We start from the raw sequence: 21,759 nt of genomic DNA, 5'->3' as shown, positions 1-21,759 counted from the left end.
GTGACCACTTTGAAAACTTCCTGAAAGAATGCTCTTCCTGTGAGACCAAACCAGTACAGCATGTGGCAGATAGTACTGCTCGCCTTGTGCTGGTCAAAAATATTATTGACAGATTAAGAGTGAAATTCTTTAACCAGCTTCCCTGCCATGTCCTGGCTTCCCTGTGGATGGTAAAATCTGTCGCAGACTGTAGACACAGCAGTACAGTATTTAATTTGTGCAGTGTGAGTGATTGAAGTTGTGACATCGCAGCCAGTTTGTACCAGTTAAGATACAATATGTACGGTATCATCTGTGCATAGTACGTCCAAATTAGATCTAGCATGAGCGATAGCATTTGGGAAGGCACATATCGCTAGATCCGGTATGGGTGCGTTGTCATTGGAAGCTTCCTCACCAACATGGCTACTTCCAGGGGACCTGATGCTTTGCAGAGACATAATGTTAAAAAAAAAAAAAATGTTTTCCAACTTACAGTAACTCTATGCTGACAATTCAGTATTTTCTTTTTCAATGTAAGTTGGATGCATTCCCAAAAATTAGTGGAAGTAGTGGGCAATCCAGTTTGTTGATATTTTAATTAACAGATGCCGATCTGAAGTTTTGCTTTGGTTGCCTACATTAATCAAAAATGTTTGTTTGTTTATTGATATTTTAGAAATATATATATATAAACTGCTTCAAGGTATAAGGAAGACTCACCTTCTGTGTTATAAATACTACTAATCAACTCCTTAAAGAGTAATATTTGTAAATGCAAAATTCTTAGCAAAGTAACAGAACTTTATTCAAAACTATTCTAAACAGCAACTCCATTTTGTATACAAATATTGAATTTGCTTTAATCAACAAATCTCACAAAGTCAAAAAATGACTTTCCATTCACTCTACCATTCATGCCACCTATAATAAAATCTGATGGATTAATACTTATCCACAGCAAATCACATAACTCAAATGACCCTATCCATTTCTTAATACACATTTCTCGCTACGTTAGCGATGTTACACTCTGTTCATGTGGCAAGCAACAAATCCTGTTGTATCAGCAAATGTTTATATGCTCTGGGTGAGCAGCGCCTATTCAGAAGCACATTACTTGTTGTAAGATGGTAAACCTCACCTAGTTCAACCGAAATCTTCTTGGCGGGAGTCCACTTAATCCAAGCCTAGAATCCAACTCTGCGGCATTGTTAAAGATTTAATTAGAAAGTTGTGCATTGGCACGCCACACTCCCCCTTCATTCCAGGGACCAGGCGCCTGCCGGCCTGCTGACGCTGAAGCCCATATTTTTGTTGAAATAGCTGCGAATATCCTCTGCTGTTTTCCCTGAAGAAGCCTGTGAAAGGGGGAAGCAGAGGTCTTCCTAGGGGCAGCCAGCGAGGAATTATTCCTTTATGTTTCAGCCTTATGGAAGCTTGTGGCTAAACAGAGACCTGTGCGGAGGTTTACCATCTTACAACAGTGATTAATGTGCTTCTGAATAGGCGCTGCTGACCCAGAGCATATAAACATTTGTGGATACAACAGGATTTGTTGCTTGCCACATGAACAGAGTGTAACATCGCTAGAGCAGTGAGAAATGTGTATTAAGAAATGGATAGGGTCGTTTGAGTTATGTGATTTGCTGTGGATAAATATTAATCCATCAGATTTTATTATATGTGGTATGAATGGTGGAGTGAATGGAATGTCATTTATTTTTGTACTTTGTGAGATTTGTCAATTTAAGCAAATTCAATAATATTTGTATACAAAATGGAGTTGCTTTTTAGAATAGTTTTGAATAAAGTTTTGATACTTTGCTAAGAATTTTGCATTTACAAATATTACTCATTAAGGAGTTCATTACAGGTATTTATAACACGATATATATATATATATATATATATATATATATATATATATATAGTGTATAAACACTTTTTTAATGTAATGAGACAGTGAAAAATTACAGAATTATTAGTAGACCTCATGCTTTGAAAAGGTGAGCCATCTCAGCATAAGGAAATTACAATGCTCATTTTTATGGGTCCATGTTTCAAAGCCTAAGTAATCCAGTTAAGGTTTCTGACAAATCTGAAGGTTTCCCTCTTGCATAGTACTCTACTGTTTTCCTTGGTACCAGCATGAAATCAATGATTTAAACTACAAAAAAACCCAAACCTGATTTTTATAATTTTGCTTATTTTTTCATGCATTTCTTAAGATGTGGTTCTTAAGAAAACAAATTTGCATATTCATAGTTACTCGAAGATTTGTTAAAGCTCAATGATATCTTAATGGAATAGGGATTATAACTTCTAAAATCTGGGTAAAGGAATTTGCTGTGAATATTTTCCAGCTCAAACTGTGTGGCTGGCATTTCTCCTTTCTTTTCCCTGGGTATTTAGAAGGTTCCAGAAGCTACAAGTGGCTGCTGAGGGGAGGAACAGTCTCTTTTGTTTGTTTATACAGTGTTTAATATGTAGGTGGCGACCATCTGGTGGCCTTCAAGGCATCATCCGCTTTGCTTTTGCATTAGCTGTATTAAAGATATTTTGCTTCTATGAGGCATTTTTGGGGTGGGGAAGACTTATTGGAGGGTGGTATGGAGTTGGAGGTGGGTAGGGAGTGTCTGGAACTACTTGTAGGGAGCGGTTGTTGGTTGACATGTGGGTGAATTATGGCCTCATCTCCTCGATGAGAGAAGGCCTGGGGTGGTTTTTATTTAGGTTCTGATCCATCCTGTCTTTCAGAGAGGCATGAGGGTATTTTGCACCACTCCCTTTTGTGAGCTAGGGCAGAAGGGTTTGGGGGTAAAGAAAATTGATATGGTTATGTTTAAAACTGTCTGTGAGAGAGGGGGAGATGGGATAGGGAGGGAAGAGAAATTGGGGAGGATTTTGTTCTGGCTCTTTTCTAATAGGATTAATATTACTTCCTTGAAAGCATGTTATGATTGGTTTCATAAGATATTCCTAGTTTCTATGAGAAGAGTGGAATATAAATTAAGAATAATCTTACTATCTCTGACAGTCGTGCAACTTTATATTTACGGTATTTATTTTAGAAAAGCTTTATAAATAGTCCAGGGCCGGTTGTGACCTATCTTCAAGGCCTACCCTTACAATGTTACCACAGCCTTCACTGTGAGTTAGTAAAGACTAAAGAAAGTCGCATTAGTCAGTGGGACTCAGCCTAGAAGATCCTATTAAGCATCTCTCTGGTGGTTTTACTTTCATTTCTCGCTCTACGAAATTCTCCCTCTTGAGCGAGCATCCTTGTTCAGCCAGTAGGACGAGGTTCAGAGATGACAAGCTTCTGACCTAACCAGCAGCTCTGCTTTCTCCCTGCAAATCTGTATACGTGTTTGCAAAGTTCCACCTGCACGGCAAAAGCATTCCCAGAATATCCATGATAAATGTAGAGCCCCGATGGTTGTTGATGGACGTGAATGGGAGCTGTGAAAATAAATCACTCTGGATGTTGATGTGAGGGTCCGCATTAGTGAGCTTTGGGAAATAAAGCAGTCAAATCATAATTCAGTTGTCTGACCTGGCTGCAAAATAATCTGAAAAAAAGCTGTTATCAAAATTCATCAACACTTTGAAATGTGTGCTCTGTACCTTTAAATCACGAAATCTTCTATATATCTTACAACCGCATCGTGATGATAAACTTTAAATGAGGGAAAGGGGCGGGGTTTGGGCAGGATTTAAAAAGTTTTAGGCCCGGTCGCGCTGCGGATGATAATGTTTTACACATTATTGCCGGCAGTAGCGCCAGAAATAACTACTTTTACAGGGGCGCTATGGGAGCGATAGTGTGCGCTGTGGCTGCAACTGCGGCAGGCGAAAATGCACCACCGTGATGCAGCCAGGAGCACACTATCGCCCCTCCCACTCCTTTTCTGGCTGCAGCTCTTCATTCCGCTAGATTTTTCATTCCGCTATTTATAGCGGAATGAAAAATCTAGGCCCTAGTTATGAATATGTTTCTGTAAAAAAAAAAAAAAAAAAAGTACTTCTTTTTATGGAAAATTATCATTTAAATTGAAGCTTCCTGGCCAGTGAATTAAATTGTACCCGCTGTGCTTGGTAAAATAGGCCTTTTTCAGAAAAAGACCTTTTTCCATTCTGTGCACATGGAAACAAATCTTGATAGACAAAGGCTGAGTGGATCTTAACTAATTTACCCCTAGATTCTGCTATAATTATACATTATCACCTGTGGTGCTACAGGCCCCCAATTTGCCTAAACCCCGCCCAAACCCCTCCCCTTTCCCTAATATACATTTTCAAATCGCGATAACGGCCCATGGCAATTTGATGAATGACCCCCTTTGTCAGTGGTGCAGTGTTGGAGCTCAATATTTATTTATTTATTTGAAGAGTTTTATATACCGTTATTCGGAAAAGCCATTATAACGGTTTACATAGTGAATAAATTTTCATGGAAGTTTGAGATATTCTTATAACAAGGTGAACAATACAGTAATAAACATAATATAACAGTTCTAGGAAGTAATATAAGGTTGGAAGAGGAGGGAAAATATTACTTCATTGGCCACCATCCGCTGTAGTATTAAAGCGATCTTTGTCAGCATGGATGACCATTTATCCTTTAATACATTGGGTGTAGAAATGTCCATTCATGCTGGTATTGCTCTTTTTCTCCAGTCTTCTTCTTAGAGTCAGGACAGGATTGTTGTATTCACTTGAAAAATTTTATTTTATTTTTTTTTTGCTTTCTTCTGGATTACCAAAACAAAAACACTTGCCTAAGCATGGTTGCTTTTGAAGAAAGCCAAACCTGAAGCCCCAATGTCATCTTTCAGCCCAAAACGTATATCAAATATATCAGTGTCTCTTAAAAAAAAAAAAAAAAAAAAAAATTGCAGTTGTAGAGGTGAGGATGGGGTATCTTATCCTTAAAAAGAAGGCGAGAATCAGCGACTGCCGAGACGTACTCTCTGCAGGATTCTGAACTTTTTAAAGGGAAAGATGAAAAGTAAACTAAACAAACACAAGACAAGATGAATTTTAGATGGTGCGTATTCTCTTGAGATTATCTACTGCAGGATCAGATGCCTTTTTTTCTTTTGTTTTCACTTACAAATCCAAGGAAAGGGTTTATTTCTGTGTTATGTTTTATCAGAAAACGATTAAACGACCACACCGACTTGCTCAGCGTTACACACAGTGTAAATGGGAAGTGATTCAGTGGAGTGAAGTCATGGGGAAAGTTGTATGTCGCTCGAATCCAAAATAAGAATAAAAAGGCTTCTGCTACCGCACTGTGTTAGCATGCCCTACTGACGGATTTTAATATGTCTTGCATGATACATAGAAAAACATTAAATTGTTAGTATGTCATTCGCAAAGGTGTAATTGTGTACACAGACATATACAGTCTCTTCTTTCTTACCCTGACGTGAGCGTTTTCCAAGCAGAATAAAATGATGTCCACTGCAGAGAACAATTTCATGCCAGCTTTATTTACATATGTCTGTTTCATAAAGAAGCTCTTTGTAACAAAATGTTTCTGGCATTCAGTTGCATTTAGCAGTAAATTAGTAACTTTAGTAAGTAATAAACTTAGTGATGTGGTGTTATATGTTATTACTATTTAGCAGTTAACAGGACCTTTTTTTTTAGTTAACGTTCTAACATAACAAGTTGTAAATGGCATTAATACCAATCTTTAGACCATTTCTATTGTAATGGGTGCTCGGTGCTGCATCACAGCAGCTGATTAATTTAAAATGACGTCACCGCCTTTTAAAGTGATGGTTTGCTGGTAGTCTTGGTACTAAATATGGACCATTCACCCTGAATAAGGTTGCAGCCCATCTCACTGGTTTTAAGATTTTCTAATCTATGTAATGTTGTTGAAAGAAGCGCTACTTTTTCTCCTAAAGTCTAATTTCTTTCTTGATTGCAGGAGGCATGCTCTGGTCTTCCGTCAGTAAGTTTTTAAACAGAAGCCCTGAAGGAAGTTTTGAGGTCCCCGATGCCAAAAGATTGAAGGCAACTGGAGTTCATGTGAAACAGGTGGCTCCTAGTCCAAGAAACAGCAGTGGCAGCAGCAGCATTGAGTCCAGAGAAAGTAATGGTGGGAACATGCTTAAAGTTCTCCCACTGAAAAACAGTTTAACACCAAGTTCTCAAGATGACAGTAGCACCCAGGAGGAAGAAGGTAGAGCGAGCCCTGTAAAATGGGTTGATTCTGGGTCAAGTTCAGAAGAAGAATGCACAACCAGCTACTTAACATTATGCAACGAATATGGGCAGGAGAAGATTGAACCTGATTCTTTGAGGGAGGAGCCCTTGGTTAAGATAGAAGGTGAGGATAACGAGGCCAAAGGTTTGGGAAATTTGCAGCGATCATGCTCTGCATTTGGCAGTGACACACTCAGCACTCAGCTCCCATCTCAGGAACTACCGTTCTTCACTGAAGAGGCTGCTGTGGAAGCAATTAGTCCAACAAGAATATCGGACTCGTTAAGTAAGTCCAAGAACAGTCCCATGGAATTTTTCAGAATAGACAGTAAAGACAGTGGCAGCGAGCTCCTGAGCATTGATTTTGGAGACAAGTTCTATAGCTTAAAATCAGAACCTTTAAAGCCATTACTGCCTGTGCCAGATCATGATAGTAGTTCTGCAAGTCTTGAGACCACAGTAGACAAAATGGACTTCAAAACCCATGACAATGTAAGCAGAGGTTCAAATGACTCTGTACCTGTTATTTCTTTCAAAGATGCTGCCTGGGATGATGTTAGTAGTACTGATGAAGGAAGACCGGATCTCCTGGTTAATCTACCTGGTGTATCAGAGCAGCTGGAAGAAGGACCCCCCATGTTCCCTAAAAATGATTTTGAGGTTTTGGAAAGCAAACTGTTAGAAACTCCCGATGTCTTACAACTGAACCATAGTTTAGAGCAATGCAGTGCACAAGAAGAAAATGGAAACTCAGTTATGCAAGAATCCGTCCACTCTTTTAGCAAAGAATCATCTGGTGTATCAGCAGATCAGATCGGTCTTTCTGAAGATGTTATAGAGTCATTATTCACAGCTCTCTCTTTGACCCATTCAGAAAGTATGTCCCAGAGCCTGGATGCCCCATCTCAAGGACTTAGGAGTGGTACTGTAGCTTCTGCATCAAGCACGGTGGGCGCAGACGAAAGCCTGTTATTTGCTGCTGATCAGCTTTCCAGTACCAAGAAACCGAGCTCCGCATTTGACTCTGTGCAGACCGAAGAGCTTTTTGTGCTCCCAGGTCAGGCAGAAGACTTTGATAAAGTGGAGGCAACAGAAACACTGCTATTAAAGGTCCAAGATGAAGGCCTGAAGGCTGAGGGTGAGAGTGGGAGACTATTAGAAGGAGAGAAGGGAATCCATCAGATTTTCCAGGACCTTGATGAAAGACTAACGCTAACCTCCCAGTTCTTCATCCCAGAGGACTGCATTCAGAGATGGGCAGCTGAAATTGTCATAGCCCTTGATGCTTTACACAGAGAAGGAATTGTATGCCGCGATTTGAACCCAAACAACATCTTATTGAATGAGAGAGGTCAGGAACTTTTGCAAATGCATTTCTTTTTTTTTTTCACTGTTGCTTCCAATTAACTGAGTAGGCATTTTATCTTGTAATTAGTATCTTCATTTCCTGTCTGGAGCTTCATTATCGGCGCAGCAAATTCACCCACAGTAATAGCTTCTAGTACTTAATGATGCCATTATTCTTAATGATACTGTTTTTAGCTACAAAAGGAGTAATTACAGTTCACTTCTGCAGATAATGGAAGGGAAAAATGTTTTGATTTCTCCTGTCGTTTTGTTTGTAGGACACATTCAGCTAACGTATTTTAGCAGGTGGCGGGAGGTTGAAGATTCCTGTGACAGCGATGCCATGGAGAGAATGTACTGTGCCCCAGGTTAGATCAATCACCTCAAATGTTTCACTCCACAAGTAGATTAGCAGCTTTCACTTCCTCTCGCCTAACTCCTACTTTTTTTCTTTATTGGCAACGCAAGTACATGCCACGCCTTACAGTCAAAGGAAATTTCCATGGGATGATTCCTAAAGGTACAGAGCTTCTTGCACCTCTGAGGGAATGGCTTCTTTTTTCAGACTGCTTAGTTTATGGGTTGAAATTAGGGGACTCTCCAATGGAATTCAGCGGAACAGAATTCTAAAAAAAATGTTGGAATATTCTGCCTTTTTAAGGGTTTCTGGCCAACGGTCTTGATTGCCCTGTGAGGGAGGTAAATCCACCACAAAATCAGTGGAGATGTGTGTTCCTTGTTACTGAGCTTTGGCAAAACCTGTTTTCTTATTATTTGTTCTGTGAAATATGATTTTTTGCTTTTTTAAATCACTGGTGGTATCACTTTTACCGTAGCCCTTTGTTTTGAATTGCTTCTTGGGTATGTTACCTGTATTGGGAGTGAAAGCGATGCTAGCCTACATATAAAAATATCCAAGGTCATTTTTGTATTCTTTGGGCGATTTCGGTTTTGAACGTAACAGGTACTGTCAAAACCTTTACAAAATAGTCCTGACATTATTTCTTTTTATTTCTGATTTGTTTGCATCTTTGATTTAATCCCTGAGGAGAATAAAAAGCCTTCTCAAACCTCATCACACTTAGCCAGATCTACCACTGAAGATCAGAGTTTTTCTAGGTTCTGTTATTATTATAAGCCCATCATGACACCATTGTGATATGACTCGATGATAAAGACAACATAAGGAATTCATGGGAGGAGTCTTTTTTTTAAAAAAGTGATGTGGCCATAAGTGAAGAATCTCACCTTTTTATTAAAAAAAAAATGCATAAGAAAGGAAATGCCATTGGAGAAAATAATAATGTGAACCAAGAATGAATTTGACAGAACGATGAGCAAAGCCAAAAACAGATGAAAGTTAATATTGGAAGAACTGCAAGCACAGTAATTGCTTAAAGTTAGAATATAAGTTTATCCTTATAGGATACCAACCACCGCTTTTTTCACCGCCATGTTGCTGATAGGATTTGGTTATGAGATGGGTGAGTATAGTACAGAGTTGTTGTAGCCATATTAGCACTGGAGAAACTTGTTTATTAACCCAGTTTAAGAAGCATCCAAAGCTGAATTTCTACATGAGGTATTGAAACCACATGGGCCTTGTCTTCAGTTGACGAAGGGACTTAAGTCACATGGTCTTGAATGCTCAGGTATTAATGCCACTCAAGCTGGACAAGTGAGAAATGTCAAGAGGGGACATTTTCGGGATTTAGATATCTAATTAGAATAATATTTTCAACTTGCTATTTTTTTTATTATAATTTGGCTTGATTTAGTGAGTCTTTACATTATCCAGTCTAATTAAAATCAGAATATGTGATGGATAGAGTCAAATTTAAATAACATTTATTTATTTAAGAATCTTTTAGCCCACAAAATCATATAATATTCCACATATTAAAATTCAAAAACTTGCAAATAAAATATAAAAATGCAAAGCACAATACAAAGAATGTCTAAAATCATGACCCTTAATTGAGTGATATTCACATTATCCAGTATTTTTTTCTAGGTGAAGTTAGATGGTTAGTTTGGGTAATACGAACAGTATCTTGTTAATGTTTATTTTAAAACTCACCACTTTACTGTAATATACACATTCATAAAGGCAAAACAAGTAATTATATTGACCATTTCTAGCCGGTAAACCCCCCCTATATGTAGGAAATATTAATTGGCCTAAAAGATCTGTACCAAATAGTACTGTACCTGAAACAAATATGGTTTTACTAGTTCCTCAAGAAAAAAAGATAAACCAGTTGAAAACATGCAATGGCATCTCTGGGTCTGTAAGTTACTGCTGCAGATAATAGGAAAGGGAGAATAGATTCAGGGTTCTACTAATACACCTTGTGCGGTTAATGAGGAGTATATTTGATGCTCTATTTAAACATAGTTGCTTTCTGTTAATGTCCTGGCTGGATCTGAGCCCAGAGAGGGCTCAAAAAAACATGATATTGCTATTAGGTTTTGAGATTGTCTTGTATGCATTTCCTTGATATTCAATGACATTCATAAAATGCAGTGTTAAAGAACTCCTAAAAACCATAAATCGAATGCTCTATACGGACCTCATCTCTGTATGGTAAACACTTGTATTGCAATCAGACCATACAATCTAATCACTGGTCCAAACAAATAGTCCAGAAATTATTTTTATTAATTATTATTTTGTTTGATACTAAAAATGGCCAGCTCTCTTCAGACAGATTTCAAACAAAATCCACAAATCCCTTAATGTGCCAATTATTACCATACTCTTTTGCTGACTATTAAACAAGCTCTGTCTTATGTTGTTAGTTTTTGAAACTAAAAAACAACACTCATGTCATTTGGGCCATCCATATCCTCTATGATGTGATAACACACGATGCTATCACATCATAGAGGATATGCATCGACTATTATTTTTCTTCTACATTGTTGGATAATAAAGTGCTGGTTGATTCTTAAAATGCAAACATAAACGGAGAACATTATGAATGCCATAAGCCCTTTGGTTCAGCCAAGCAGATTGCCTGGAATGAAACTGAACTGCCCGTTAATCTTAGAATTATAAAGCAGGTCCTATGTAGAGCCTTAATGACTCTTCTTATACTGCTCTTCTCATAATTAGAGTGGTCTCACATTCTTAAGATATTAGAACTGCCTAGCTTTTTGCTTTTCACACTGTCAGGAAGGGCAAGTGACCATTCTTTTGATGAGGATCTTACAGAGAGCTATTAATAGATTCATGTTAAAAAAAAAAAAAAAAAAAAAAAAAAAAAAAAAAAAGCATTGTTGAATATTTTGGTTAAAATATGAATGCCTAGCAATCAGGAAATTCCAAATTGTGAACATTTCAGCAACAATGACTTATTTCGCATTATATCATAAATGATTTTTCTATGATACATCAGTTATCCAAAATACAGTAAGTCACGTGTATTTGCTCTTTAGATAATAGGAGGAAAATTTTAACTAAAGCATCAGGTTTTCAGATAAATGTCTGTTTGTGTGTGCACCCATGGAGGATAAAGGTAGCACAGCCTACGGAGAGACACTACCCGTTTGTCAGAACCTTGTAGATATCTCCCCTTCCACTAATATAAGACTCAAAGCTATACAGTTTATACAGTGTACAAGCACTAAATACATTTTAAAATAATGTAGTTCTTAAATTCCATTTCATTTCCCTGACTTTGAATGCAGTACATTTTATGCTTTCTCTTGAGTTCTGGCATTTTTTGTATTCTCCCTATCTGTATGTATTGCACATTAAACATACAAGGGCCAATATTCATCCGTGAAGCGGCTAGTTAAGTTAGCCAGATATAGCTATCTGGCTAACTTAACAGTGATATTCAGCGCTACGGCCGCGCCACTGAATATACCCAGTTATCTTAAAGTTAGCCGGATAAGCATATCCAGCTAACTTTAGGACAGCCCTCACGCTCACCTTTGGACCGCCCCCGATTTATGTTCCTAATATTGCTGCCTTGCCATTTAGACGGATAACTTTGCAGTTATCCGTCTAAATGGACTCTGAATATCAGCCTCATAATTTGCAAGTCTCTGTGACACTGCTTTGGCCTTGCAGTTCTTAGCCAGGACACTGAGCGTCTCTCACAGTATCTTTGTGAATGTCAGTACCATTCTACTGTGAACACCGCCTCTAACAATTATTTCTCTATATACAGGAATAGCCACTTTGACGTGAACTAGCAACATAGGCACTGTCAACAGATAAGAGCCTGTTGACCCATCCAGTCTTCCAAGTTGCTCTTGCCTGCTATGTTTCTGCAGACCCTCCTCAATCTGTGCTCCTCTCTCCTGTCTAAGGCTTGCTTGAATTCTGTCACTGGTTTGAGTGTCATTACAGACTTTCCTCACATATCTGTTCCTCCTTGTCCTCACCACCACCCTCGGTATCTCTCAGATTGCCTGAATTCTGTCATTGGTTTGGTCGCTGGTAGGCAGTTCCAGGCTATATTCACTCCCTAGTAATATTTGTTCCCATTTTCCTTGCAGCAGGCACCCTGCCCACCAGGACATTTTGTGTGAGGCTAAGTTTAGTATCCATCTGAATAGACTGCATGCTTGCAAACTGGAAACTAGTTTTACTTCTAAATTTTTTTTCCGTTCACTTTTTGTGTGCCTGCTTCTGCGAGTTTGAGAGAAAGTATTGCCTGGTGTGTTTCATATCAGTCGGAATTCTTAAAATCCTATGAAGTATTATATATTTTAAAACGAAAAAAATTGCACATACTGTATTTTACTTAATGAGGACACGATATAACAGAAAATAATTTGCTCTGAGTTCTGGTTGTCAAGGTGCCTGTAACTGAATTTCCTGACTTTTGTTTTAAACACGTTTCAATGCTTTAGCATGTAAGAACATTTAAAGCTTTCCCCCCCCCCCCCCCCTCAGAAAGATGTCAAGAATGGCTTATTATTTATTTATGCAACTTTTATATACCGTGTCACAGAATACAAAATTCTATCTGTACGGTTTACATGATAATATACCAAAAATAATTAGAAACTGATATAAATACATTAAAAATTTCAATAAAAATAAAATACTAAGATAGTTAAAATCTACTCATTAAAAAGTAAAGTTAAAAAGATAAAAAAAGACTCCTCAAATGACTTCTGTGTTAGCTAACACTCTTTAGGTTCAATTCCAAAAGCCTGCTGGAAACACCATGTTTTTAGATCTTTCTTAAATTTTTTCTCTTACAAGAAAATACTGTTTCATGGTGCTTCGTTGGAATACGCATAACCAAAATGCTGCATTTCCCTCAGCTGGCCAGCAGGTGGTGCTCTACCTTTAGCCATCTGCTGTGGCTGAAGTGCCTGTTGCTTTCTTTTGTCACGCGGCAGATTAGAACTGTTGGCTGAAGTGGAGAAAAAGTGTTGTGTGTTAATTATTTACTCACAAAAACATTTAGACTTTTATACACTTGGCCTTTTCTGCTACTTCAGAAGTGTTGCAACGCCTCTCCATTGCACACTTTTCGACATGCACAGAGTCCCTGAAATCCTCCGATAAATGCTAAGGAAAGGCTAGGCTGAAACAAATCGGACCAGGCAGCGAAACTCCTGCCCACGTCCCACGCTGTTTTAATATCCAGACCAAATTGGAGCTGTCCACCCCATAATAAGTCTAATTTTATTTAACCAAAGCCACACAGGAAATGGGGACTTATAAGTCACTCTCTTGCCATAAGGGCATTGACACTGTGGGCAAAACCAACTTTGTTCTTTTTGCCAAGAGAAATGTGCAGGCCCGGTGGAACAGTTGAAAAATATTACCATCCCAGGGAGCACAACTTGGTAGCTTTTTCACACCGCGTTTGTGATCTGATGTGGTTCGCGTCTGCGAAGGGATTAACGTGGCCGTGGTGTTTTCTCAATAAATAAATGAAAGGGATGCGAGCAGCTGATGTTTGGGAGAAAAGAGAAAATGTCATCAGGGCTGCGATGAAAATGATTCATCTTTGTTTAAACAGCCCTTTGCTCCCACTGCCCACCCCCTGGGGATCTCTTATCTCATATTTGTCCTCAAAGCCTTATCCACCTGCCCTGCACTCTGTAACATCCTTTCTAGTAGGTTCACGTGCCTTGGTATTTTTTTGAGAAAAATTTCCAGTAACGGGCTCCCTTTTCCTGAGACAGAAAATTGAGCAGGTGCCAGGCCACCAGAGGGGCCATTACTCTGCTCTATAAATAAGTTCCATAAAGAAACAAACACACACACACACAAGAACCTGCAAATCAACATGTTTGGTATAACTAGGTTGGGGGTGAGGGGGAAGCAAGGCAGGTGCATTTGAAATGCAAGTGATCCCCCTTTATTGTCCGAGTCTGATTTTGCCAAGTGCGCAGGCCTGGGTTCAAAGAAGTGATTTTCCATTGGTAACTTTGCCATAATCGCTGATCGTGAATTATGAGTTTATCTTAAATCAAGAATTGGTTGGGTGTTTCGTTCTTCAAAAGCCTAGAACTGTTTCTCCCCCCCCCCCCGCCCCCCCCCCCCGTTTCCACATATTTACCAGCTAAACGACTGTTGTAACTGAGTTGAGTGTCCTAGAAATGCAAAATAAAACAAGTAAGTCAGGATGGAAAGAAAGAAGAACCCACCCAAGTCCAAGTCAGCAGTGTTAATTCAGGTCAAAGTTTTGAAAATGTGAACCGGTTCAGAGGATTATAGATTTATAAATGCATTTTAGTTTAATTTTTTTATTTCCTTGCCTGCCTTTCTTCAGGCAGGCAAGGAAATAAACAACAAATACATAAAGCAACAATAAAACCAATATATAAAATTCCATAATGTCAGCCTGAAAACATTCATCGACATAGGAAACCCCTAACTTTAAATATATTCTTCCCCTAATTCCCCGGAAATGGAATTCCCAATGGGAGTAGTCGGTAATCAATGGCATCAGTTTTCATACATTGTTTGAAATAGGCAAATCTTTAAGCTTTTCCTAAATTTCTGATTGTCTACTTCATGACAGAATTTGACAGGCAAGGCATTCCACGATAATGGAGCTTGATAAGGAAAAGATTTGTGGTGTTCTTTCTAGTCTTATATCTACTGGAAAAGGTATTCATCGTAGATTTTTAGCATACAGGATTCAGGTATGATGTACATCCTTTCATATAGAACAGGTGTATTGCAAGATTTTGGGCCCATTCGTAGGGGATCTGAAACGAAGATATTAGGAATGTAATCAAATGCTTAGGTGACAGCATGCATCCTTTCACTTGATGACATCAGCTTTGTGCATATAACCATATTTATAATTGGGAAATTAAAGTGTGCTGCATTTTCCAACACTTGAAATTTAGATGCTTTGAGTAGTCGTCTATCCTCAGCTTGGGTTTAGAAAATAAGTAGCACTCTAGTGAGCTCATTTGTGATGGAGTTTGCAAACTTTTCCCCTTTGTTGTAGAAAAATGTATCCAAAATAATATGTTGCAAAGGGAGTGAAATGTACGTGCATATGTGAGCAAAGGCTGCACAAGGATCATTTTAAATAGCATCTCAGTTGAAAGAAAAACCTTGAGAACTGTTTTTTTTAAGCCTAGCCCCCAAAATACGTGCAGTGTGGCTTTGTCCTTGAAGTCACTTTTAAAATAGTTTTAAAACAGGTTGAATGTGAACTGATGATTTGCTTTGGACTCCCTTGTTCAAGGATATCTGTAGTAGGCTCAGTAGGATGTAAAAATCTATTGAATGTCTCTACCTTAAAGTCACTTACAAATAATCAACCACTTTCCAGTTCCTTCAGCTGAAACCGAATGAAATTAGCCCGTGTTGTATTTTTTCTTTGGAAAATGTTCATTGCTGAGATTGATGCTAACGGCGCATGTGTATGTTTGTGTGTCAAGCCTGTCACCCTCTCTTTATTTGACTGTGTTTCTTTGCTGCATTTTTTGGGGGGGTATTTGTCAGGCTGGTGCAATAAAGTGCATGCAGCAGAACATACAGTTTTGCCTGGAGTTGTGTGTCCATTTTTTGAGCATAAACTTTATTGCCGATGCAGCAAGGAGTTTTCCCACTCGAAAAATGGGCGCACAGCGCTGTGCGTTGTTAGCGTCCTCATAGGGGAAATTCCAGGCTAATGAGGCGTTGGTTATCTTCTCCCAGTGCAGAAAGGTGCGCTGGCATAGCTCCCATTTTCTTAGCACTGGAAATTTTACTCCTGGCCAGAGGTGGAGTAAAGCTTCCAGCACTTAGGGTTATGCCTGCAGCCCGGAGAAGCATGCACCAGAAGAAAAAACCCCAACAAAATCAAATTTAGAAGTAAACCTTTGGCTTCTGCAGTGGTTGGGACCCAGTGAGCCATTTTCCAGACAGAGAACCCGACTGCCTGCTGCAGCAGCAGTATAGAGGGGAGTGCTGGCTTCCCGTCTGTATACTTCTGCAACCAATTTACCCAAGACTGCAAGTTACTCTGCTTAAAGAAGCAGGACTGCATTTTCCAGCAAGCCACAGGATATGGCCACCATCAAGCTGCATTTAAAGCCTTTATTGGATGTTCCAAGAGCTGGGTGAATTCAGCAGTAAAATGCCCTGATTAAGGCTGACATGTTATAAGAGAAGTTAAATGGACTTTGAAAGCACACCCTTCCTTGGCTTACTGTAGCAAGGAAAAGGTGACTCAGCAAGCCCCCCCCTCCCCCCATTTTAACTCCTGATGCATTAATATAACAGCTTACTGCAGCAGGAGTACAAAATAAAATTGTCCTGTGCGATAGGAAACTATTCTGAATTTCAGCGCATAGTTTCAACACTCAGCTTTCTGCATTGGCGTGCGTGTGTGTGTGTGTGTGTGTGTGTGTGAAAATAGGAAAACTGTTTCAGGGTTCTGGTAATACGGTGACACAGAGTGGTGGTCGTGTTACTCCAGGACAGCTAGCACAACAAAAGTGTGGAAATAAAGGTCAGTCAAAACCAAAACAATTATGCAAGTGATACCTTTTTCATTGCACTAACTTACTACATTTCTTGATCAGCTTTCAGGAGCTAGCATTCCCCTCCTTAGTTCAAACCAGAATGTGCAGGTCAGAGTGAAAGATGACCTTGCCTGAACATGAAGTGATTTGACTATGGCAATAGGATGACCATGAGAGGATGGCTTGGTTTTTAACAAGCTGGCGCCCTGACCCACAACATGCAGGACAACAATAATCAGGGATGGTTTTATAACGAGGACGGGTGAGGTGGCCGCTTCAGGTGGCAAAATTTTGGAAGCAGCAGAAACTGTCCTCCCCTGCCAAAATAAAAAGAAAAAACCCTGCAGTGGCTGCCTCGCTATGGGCTAGAGTTTAGTACGTGCATGCGTCCATGTGCGCACACTTCCCAGCGTGCACACATGGACGCGCCGATTTTATAACATGCGCATGCCGGCGCGTGCGCATGTTATAAAATCATTGGGCCGTGCGCACGTGCGTGCTGGATTTTGTAATCCGTGCGCGCAGCACGCGCAAGGGGGGTAGATCTGTGCAAGTTTTGCACGGCGACGCATCGCAGCCTTCCCCAGTTCCCTCCACCCTACTCTTAACGTCCCTTTCCCTTCCCCTCTCCTCCCCACCCCATAAACTCTATCTCCTACCATTTTTTTTTCTTATTTCATTGCTTACTGCTCCAATGGAGCAGTAGCAGCTTGCGCGCACCAGGATTTCCTTCCCTGGTACAGCGGCAAATGGCCCCTATACCAGCCGCCTCCAGCCCCGCCCCCCCTCCCCGCCCCTTTTCTTGGGCCCGGCACTCCTGCCCGTAACTAGAGTTATGCGCATGGCCGGGCCCCTTTGAAGATGCACACAAGGCCCGTTTTCCCTGCATGCAGGGGATTTAAAATGTAGCCGAATGCCTTTAGAATTCAGCACCAGCAGGGTTCCTACACCCTGCCGGCTGGAAATCAGTGGGGCTGTGAAATGACATGCTGACGGCTGGCAGGGTTCCTACTCTCCACCAGCTCTAGAGAAGACCCTGTAGTGCTGCTGAAAATGACATGCTGGTGGCGTTTCCACTCCCCGCCAGCTCTAGAGAAGACCCTGGAGTGCTGCTGAAAATGACATGCTGGTGGCGTTTCCACTCCCCGCCAGCTCTAGAGAAGACCCTGGAGTGCTGCTGAAAATGACATACTGGTGGCGTTTCCACTCCCCGCCAGCTCTAGAGAAGACCCTGGAGTGCTGCTGAAAATGACATACTGGTGGCGTTTCCACTCCCCGCCAGCTCTAGAGAAGACCCTGGAGTGCTGCTGAAAATGACATACTGGTGGCGTTTCCACTCCCCGCCAGCTCTAGAGAAGACCCTGGAGTGCTGCTGAAAATGACATACTGGTGGCGTTTCCACTCCCCGCCAGCTCTAGAGAAGACCCTGTAGTGCTGCTGAAAATGATATACTGGTGGTGATGTGTCTATTGCTTTGAAATATTTAATTGGTGTTTTGATAATTTTTAAAACATTTTTATATGTCTTTTTAATTATTGGATAATCTGTTCTTCAGCTGATTTGACATTTTCTTTATTGGTATGGTTGATGTTTTATAATTCTTGATTTAATTTGATGCTTGCTTTGCATACAGAGTCGGACTCTTGAGATTTCCAGTTCAGTTTTTGTCTACAAATTTCTGTCTATAATTTTTTATGGAGGGTGATATTCAAAAGTCATTTAGATGGATAAATGAAAAGTTATCCATCTAAATTGCTAGCTGGGGATATTCAGCACCTAGAATTTAGGAGCATAAGTTGGAGGCATTCCGGGGCCAGGCAGGAGGCATTTCGGGCAGGCCAGAGTTAGCTGCATATTGGTTGAGTTGCATGTTTGGAGTTAGCTGCTTCACCAGTGCGGCTAACTCTGGTCGGCCCATAGGGCTGTAGTAAGGTTAGCCGATTTGACATAACCATTTAACTTTAGGTTAGCCAGGGATATTCCGTGGCACAGTTGCGCTGCGGAATATCCCATGAAGTTAGCCGGATAACTTAATTAGCTGCTCCGTGGCTGAATATTGATCTCATGGTCTCTTTATTCTGTATCTGGTGAGAGTCTGCCATGTGTGACTGAGCTCAGGTATTCAGCTGGCGTGTAGTTTTTGGGTGGGGATTTACAACAATCTGGCTTGTTCACTTTTTCTAATAGGAGGTGCATGGGTGTTTAGGGCCTGGAGTAATATTTGCAGTATTGTTTTTTCATAGGTAGAGTTGTTACTATATTTGAGTGCTGGCACTTATGATATGGAAGGCTTACTACGGTATATTAGAACTGGAGTTCAGTTTATTCCTGGCTTTCTGTGGGCCAAGTTCAAACCCCATGCACTTTACCGTAGGCCTAATACCATATGGGATCCAGTAAATCGCCTCGATTACTATGAGAAAGGTAGTTTATTAAGCCTATTAAACTATTATTATTGAAGGTGTCTGTTTTGCAGTTTATGCCTATATAATATATATGTTGTTGTAAGTGATATTTTTTCTTTAGAAGATTGTTCTTTGAATGTCCCTTTTCCATATAAAATCTCACCTTTTAGGTTGGGGAAACAGTAAGATATTTTAAAATGGAAAAAAAATGCATCATTTTTAATTGTGAGGGGAGGGAAGGGGAGAACAAAAGGCTGAATGGTTCATTTAGGTTACGTAAAACCCTTGTGCCGGCCCTAAAAGTGTGTGCCACGCACACACGGACCCTCACCATTGACTGGCACTAAGAGATTGTGCCACACACACACACGGACCCTCACCATTGACTGGCATGAAGAGATTGTGCCACACACACGGACCCTCACCATTGACTGGCACGAAGAGATTGTGCCACACACACACGGACCCTCACCATTGACTGGCACTAAGAGATTGTGCCACACACACACGGACCCTCACCATTGACTGGCACTAAGATTGTGCCACACACACACGGACCCTCACCATTGACTGGCACTAAGAGATTGTGCCACACAGAGGACCCTCACCATTCACCGGCACTATGAGATTGTGCCACACACACACGGACCCTCACCATTGACCGGCACTATGAGATTGTGCCACACACACACGGACCCTCACCATTGACTGGCACTAAGAGATTGTGCCACACACACACACGGACCCTCACCATTGACTGGCACTAAGAGATTGTGCCACACACACACACGGACCCTCACCATTGACTGGCACTAAGAGATTGTGCCACACACACGGACCCTCACCATTGACTGGCACTAAGAGATTGTGCCACACACACACACGGACCCTCACCATTGACTGGCACTAAAGAGATTGTGCCACACACACACGGACCCTCACCATTGACTGGCACTAAGAGATTGTGCCACACACACACACGGACCCTCACCATTGACTGGCACTAAAGAGATTGTGCCACACACACACGGACCCTCACCATTGACTGGCACTAAGAGATTGTGCCACACACACACGGACCCTCACCATTGACTGGCACTAAGAGATTGTGCCACACACACACGGACCCTCACCATTGACTGGCACTAAGAGATTGTGCCACACACACACGGACCCTCACCATTGACTGGCACTATGAGATTGTGCCACACACACATGGACCCTCACCATTCATCAGTCTCCCACATCCCCAGGGGATAGATGCTGGGGAGTGGTGGGAGGCAGGCAATAGGGAGTGGAGGAGTAGCCTAGTGGTTAGAGCAGAGGGTTGCAAACCAGGGAAACCACTGCACATATCCAACTGTCGCTCCTTGTGACCTTGGGCAAGTCACTTTACCCTCCATTGCCTCAGGTATGAACTTAGATTGTGAGCCTTCTGTGACAGGGAAATACCTACAGTCCCTGAATGTAAACCACTTTGAAATGGCAAAAAGGCAGAAAATAAAATAAAATAAAATCAATAAATAAAGTAGGGTTCCCAGGAGTGTGGCAGGGTTGCCAGCTTCCTAGAAAGTGTGTCAGTGATAATATATCTGGGGATCCTGACCCCTTTCCCCCACTCTTCCATAGCAATACAAATCATCAAAAGGGCCAGACTCCAAGGGGGGGGGGGCCTCCTTCCCCGCCCTTATTGGTGATTTACCCTGTACCACGCCGTGGGGGGGGGGGGGTGCCATTTCATGCCTTGCCTTACGCTACAGATTGCCTTGAGCCTCCCCTGACAGTAATATACAGTTTTTAAGATCTGCCTTGCTTATTTCTGGGAACAGCCCTAAAATAATGTAGAGCGAGTTTCATGAGGATGCTGGGGTACTGGGATTTGAGGGGCAGTGTACTAAGGTGCGTTAACATCGGCCGTAAACACAGGGTTGTCGCACGCGCAAACCGCCAATGTTAATGACATGTAGGCGAGGCTGACGGTACAGCAGGCTTGTAATTTATTTAAAACCTTCTAGTATTCCACAACCTCCTCCCCTAACATAGACATTCATAAATATTTTCTTTTGAACGTGACATCTGGATGCGATAGTAAAAATGTAACTTCACCTGCCTGAGATGTGGTTGCTTTTTTATGTTAATACATCTGCAAAGCAGTCTGTGCACATACCGTTTCACTGAGCTAATAGGTAACGAGCTTCTTTGCATAGTTTTGTATCTCATTAACACAGATTTCATGTTAAAGCTAGCACAAGTATCGTTGTCGTACTTAAACCTAGCTGGTGCATGCTAACAGCACAGCTTGCAATTGTGTTAACGCACTTTAGTACATCGGCCCCTGGGTGAAGCTTTGACTGTTTTTTTTCACATGTTTGCGACCTGGAAGGTGTGTGTGTGGGGGGGATTCGGCTGGGGAACATAATAACTTCTGTTTCAGATTTGGTTCTTGGTTTCTGTTCCTCAGGGAGTTGCAGGCAGACGTTTCAAGGCGTGCAGCCTAGTTAGGGGATCTGTTACCAATGTAGAGCCTTTTGTCTGGTTGACTCATAAAAGGAAGCTCACCTTATTCTAGGGTCCTTAAAAGGAAGGATGTAATCTGTGAGGTAGTTCCCTTCATTTCAGTAAACCGGTTTTCTTAAGAGATGGGAGGAACTCCTTCCATCAGAAAGAAGAACACCAGAGCAGATTGCTCAACAGATTAATTAATTTGAAAGTACCTGGGGTTTTTTTTTTTCTCCTTTTCTTTTGAGATAGAAATTATTTGGAAGTTTATCAGCTGCCTGACCTAAGTTCTTTTGCTGGGAAGAAAACAGCTATGCAAAATATCCAGACATTAGTTGTGTTAAAAACACCTCAC

General features: G+C 40.9%; 1 protein-coding gene across 3 annotated transcripts in view; it reads left to right on the top strand.

Moving 5' to 3' along the window:
• RPS6KC1 (ribosomal protein S6 kinase C1) overlaps window positions 1–21,759 on the top strand; it is a 287,188-nt gene that overhangs the window by 212,318 nt on the left and 53,111 nt on the right. For all 3 annotated transcript variants that reach the window (XM_029593219.1, XM_029593217.1, XM_029593218.1), the window contains 2 exons: window positions 5,927–7,555; window positions 7,830–7,919. In XM_029593219.1, the coding sequence (XP_029449079.1) occupies window positions 5,927–7,555; window positions 7,830–7,919 (1,719 nt within the window). The remainder of the gene's footprint in view (window positions 1–5,926; window positions 7,556–7,829; window positions 7,920–21,759) is intronic.

Source organism: Rhinatrema bivittatum, chromosome 3 (assembly GCF_901001135.1).
Source record: "Rhinatrema bivittatum chromosome 3, aRhiBiv1.1, whole genome shotgun sequence".
NCBI lineage: Eukaryota > Metazoa > Chordata > Amphibia > Gymnophiona > Rhinatrematidae > Rhinatrema > Rhinatrema bivittatum.
This window is presented reverse-complemented; position numbering and strand designations above follow the sequence as displayed.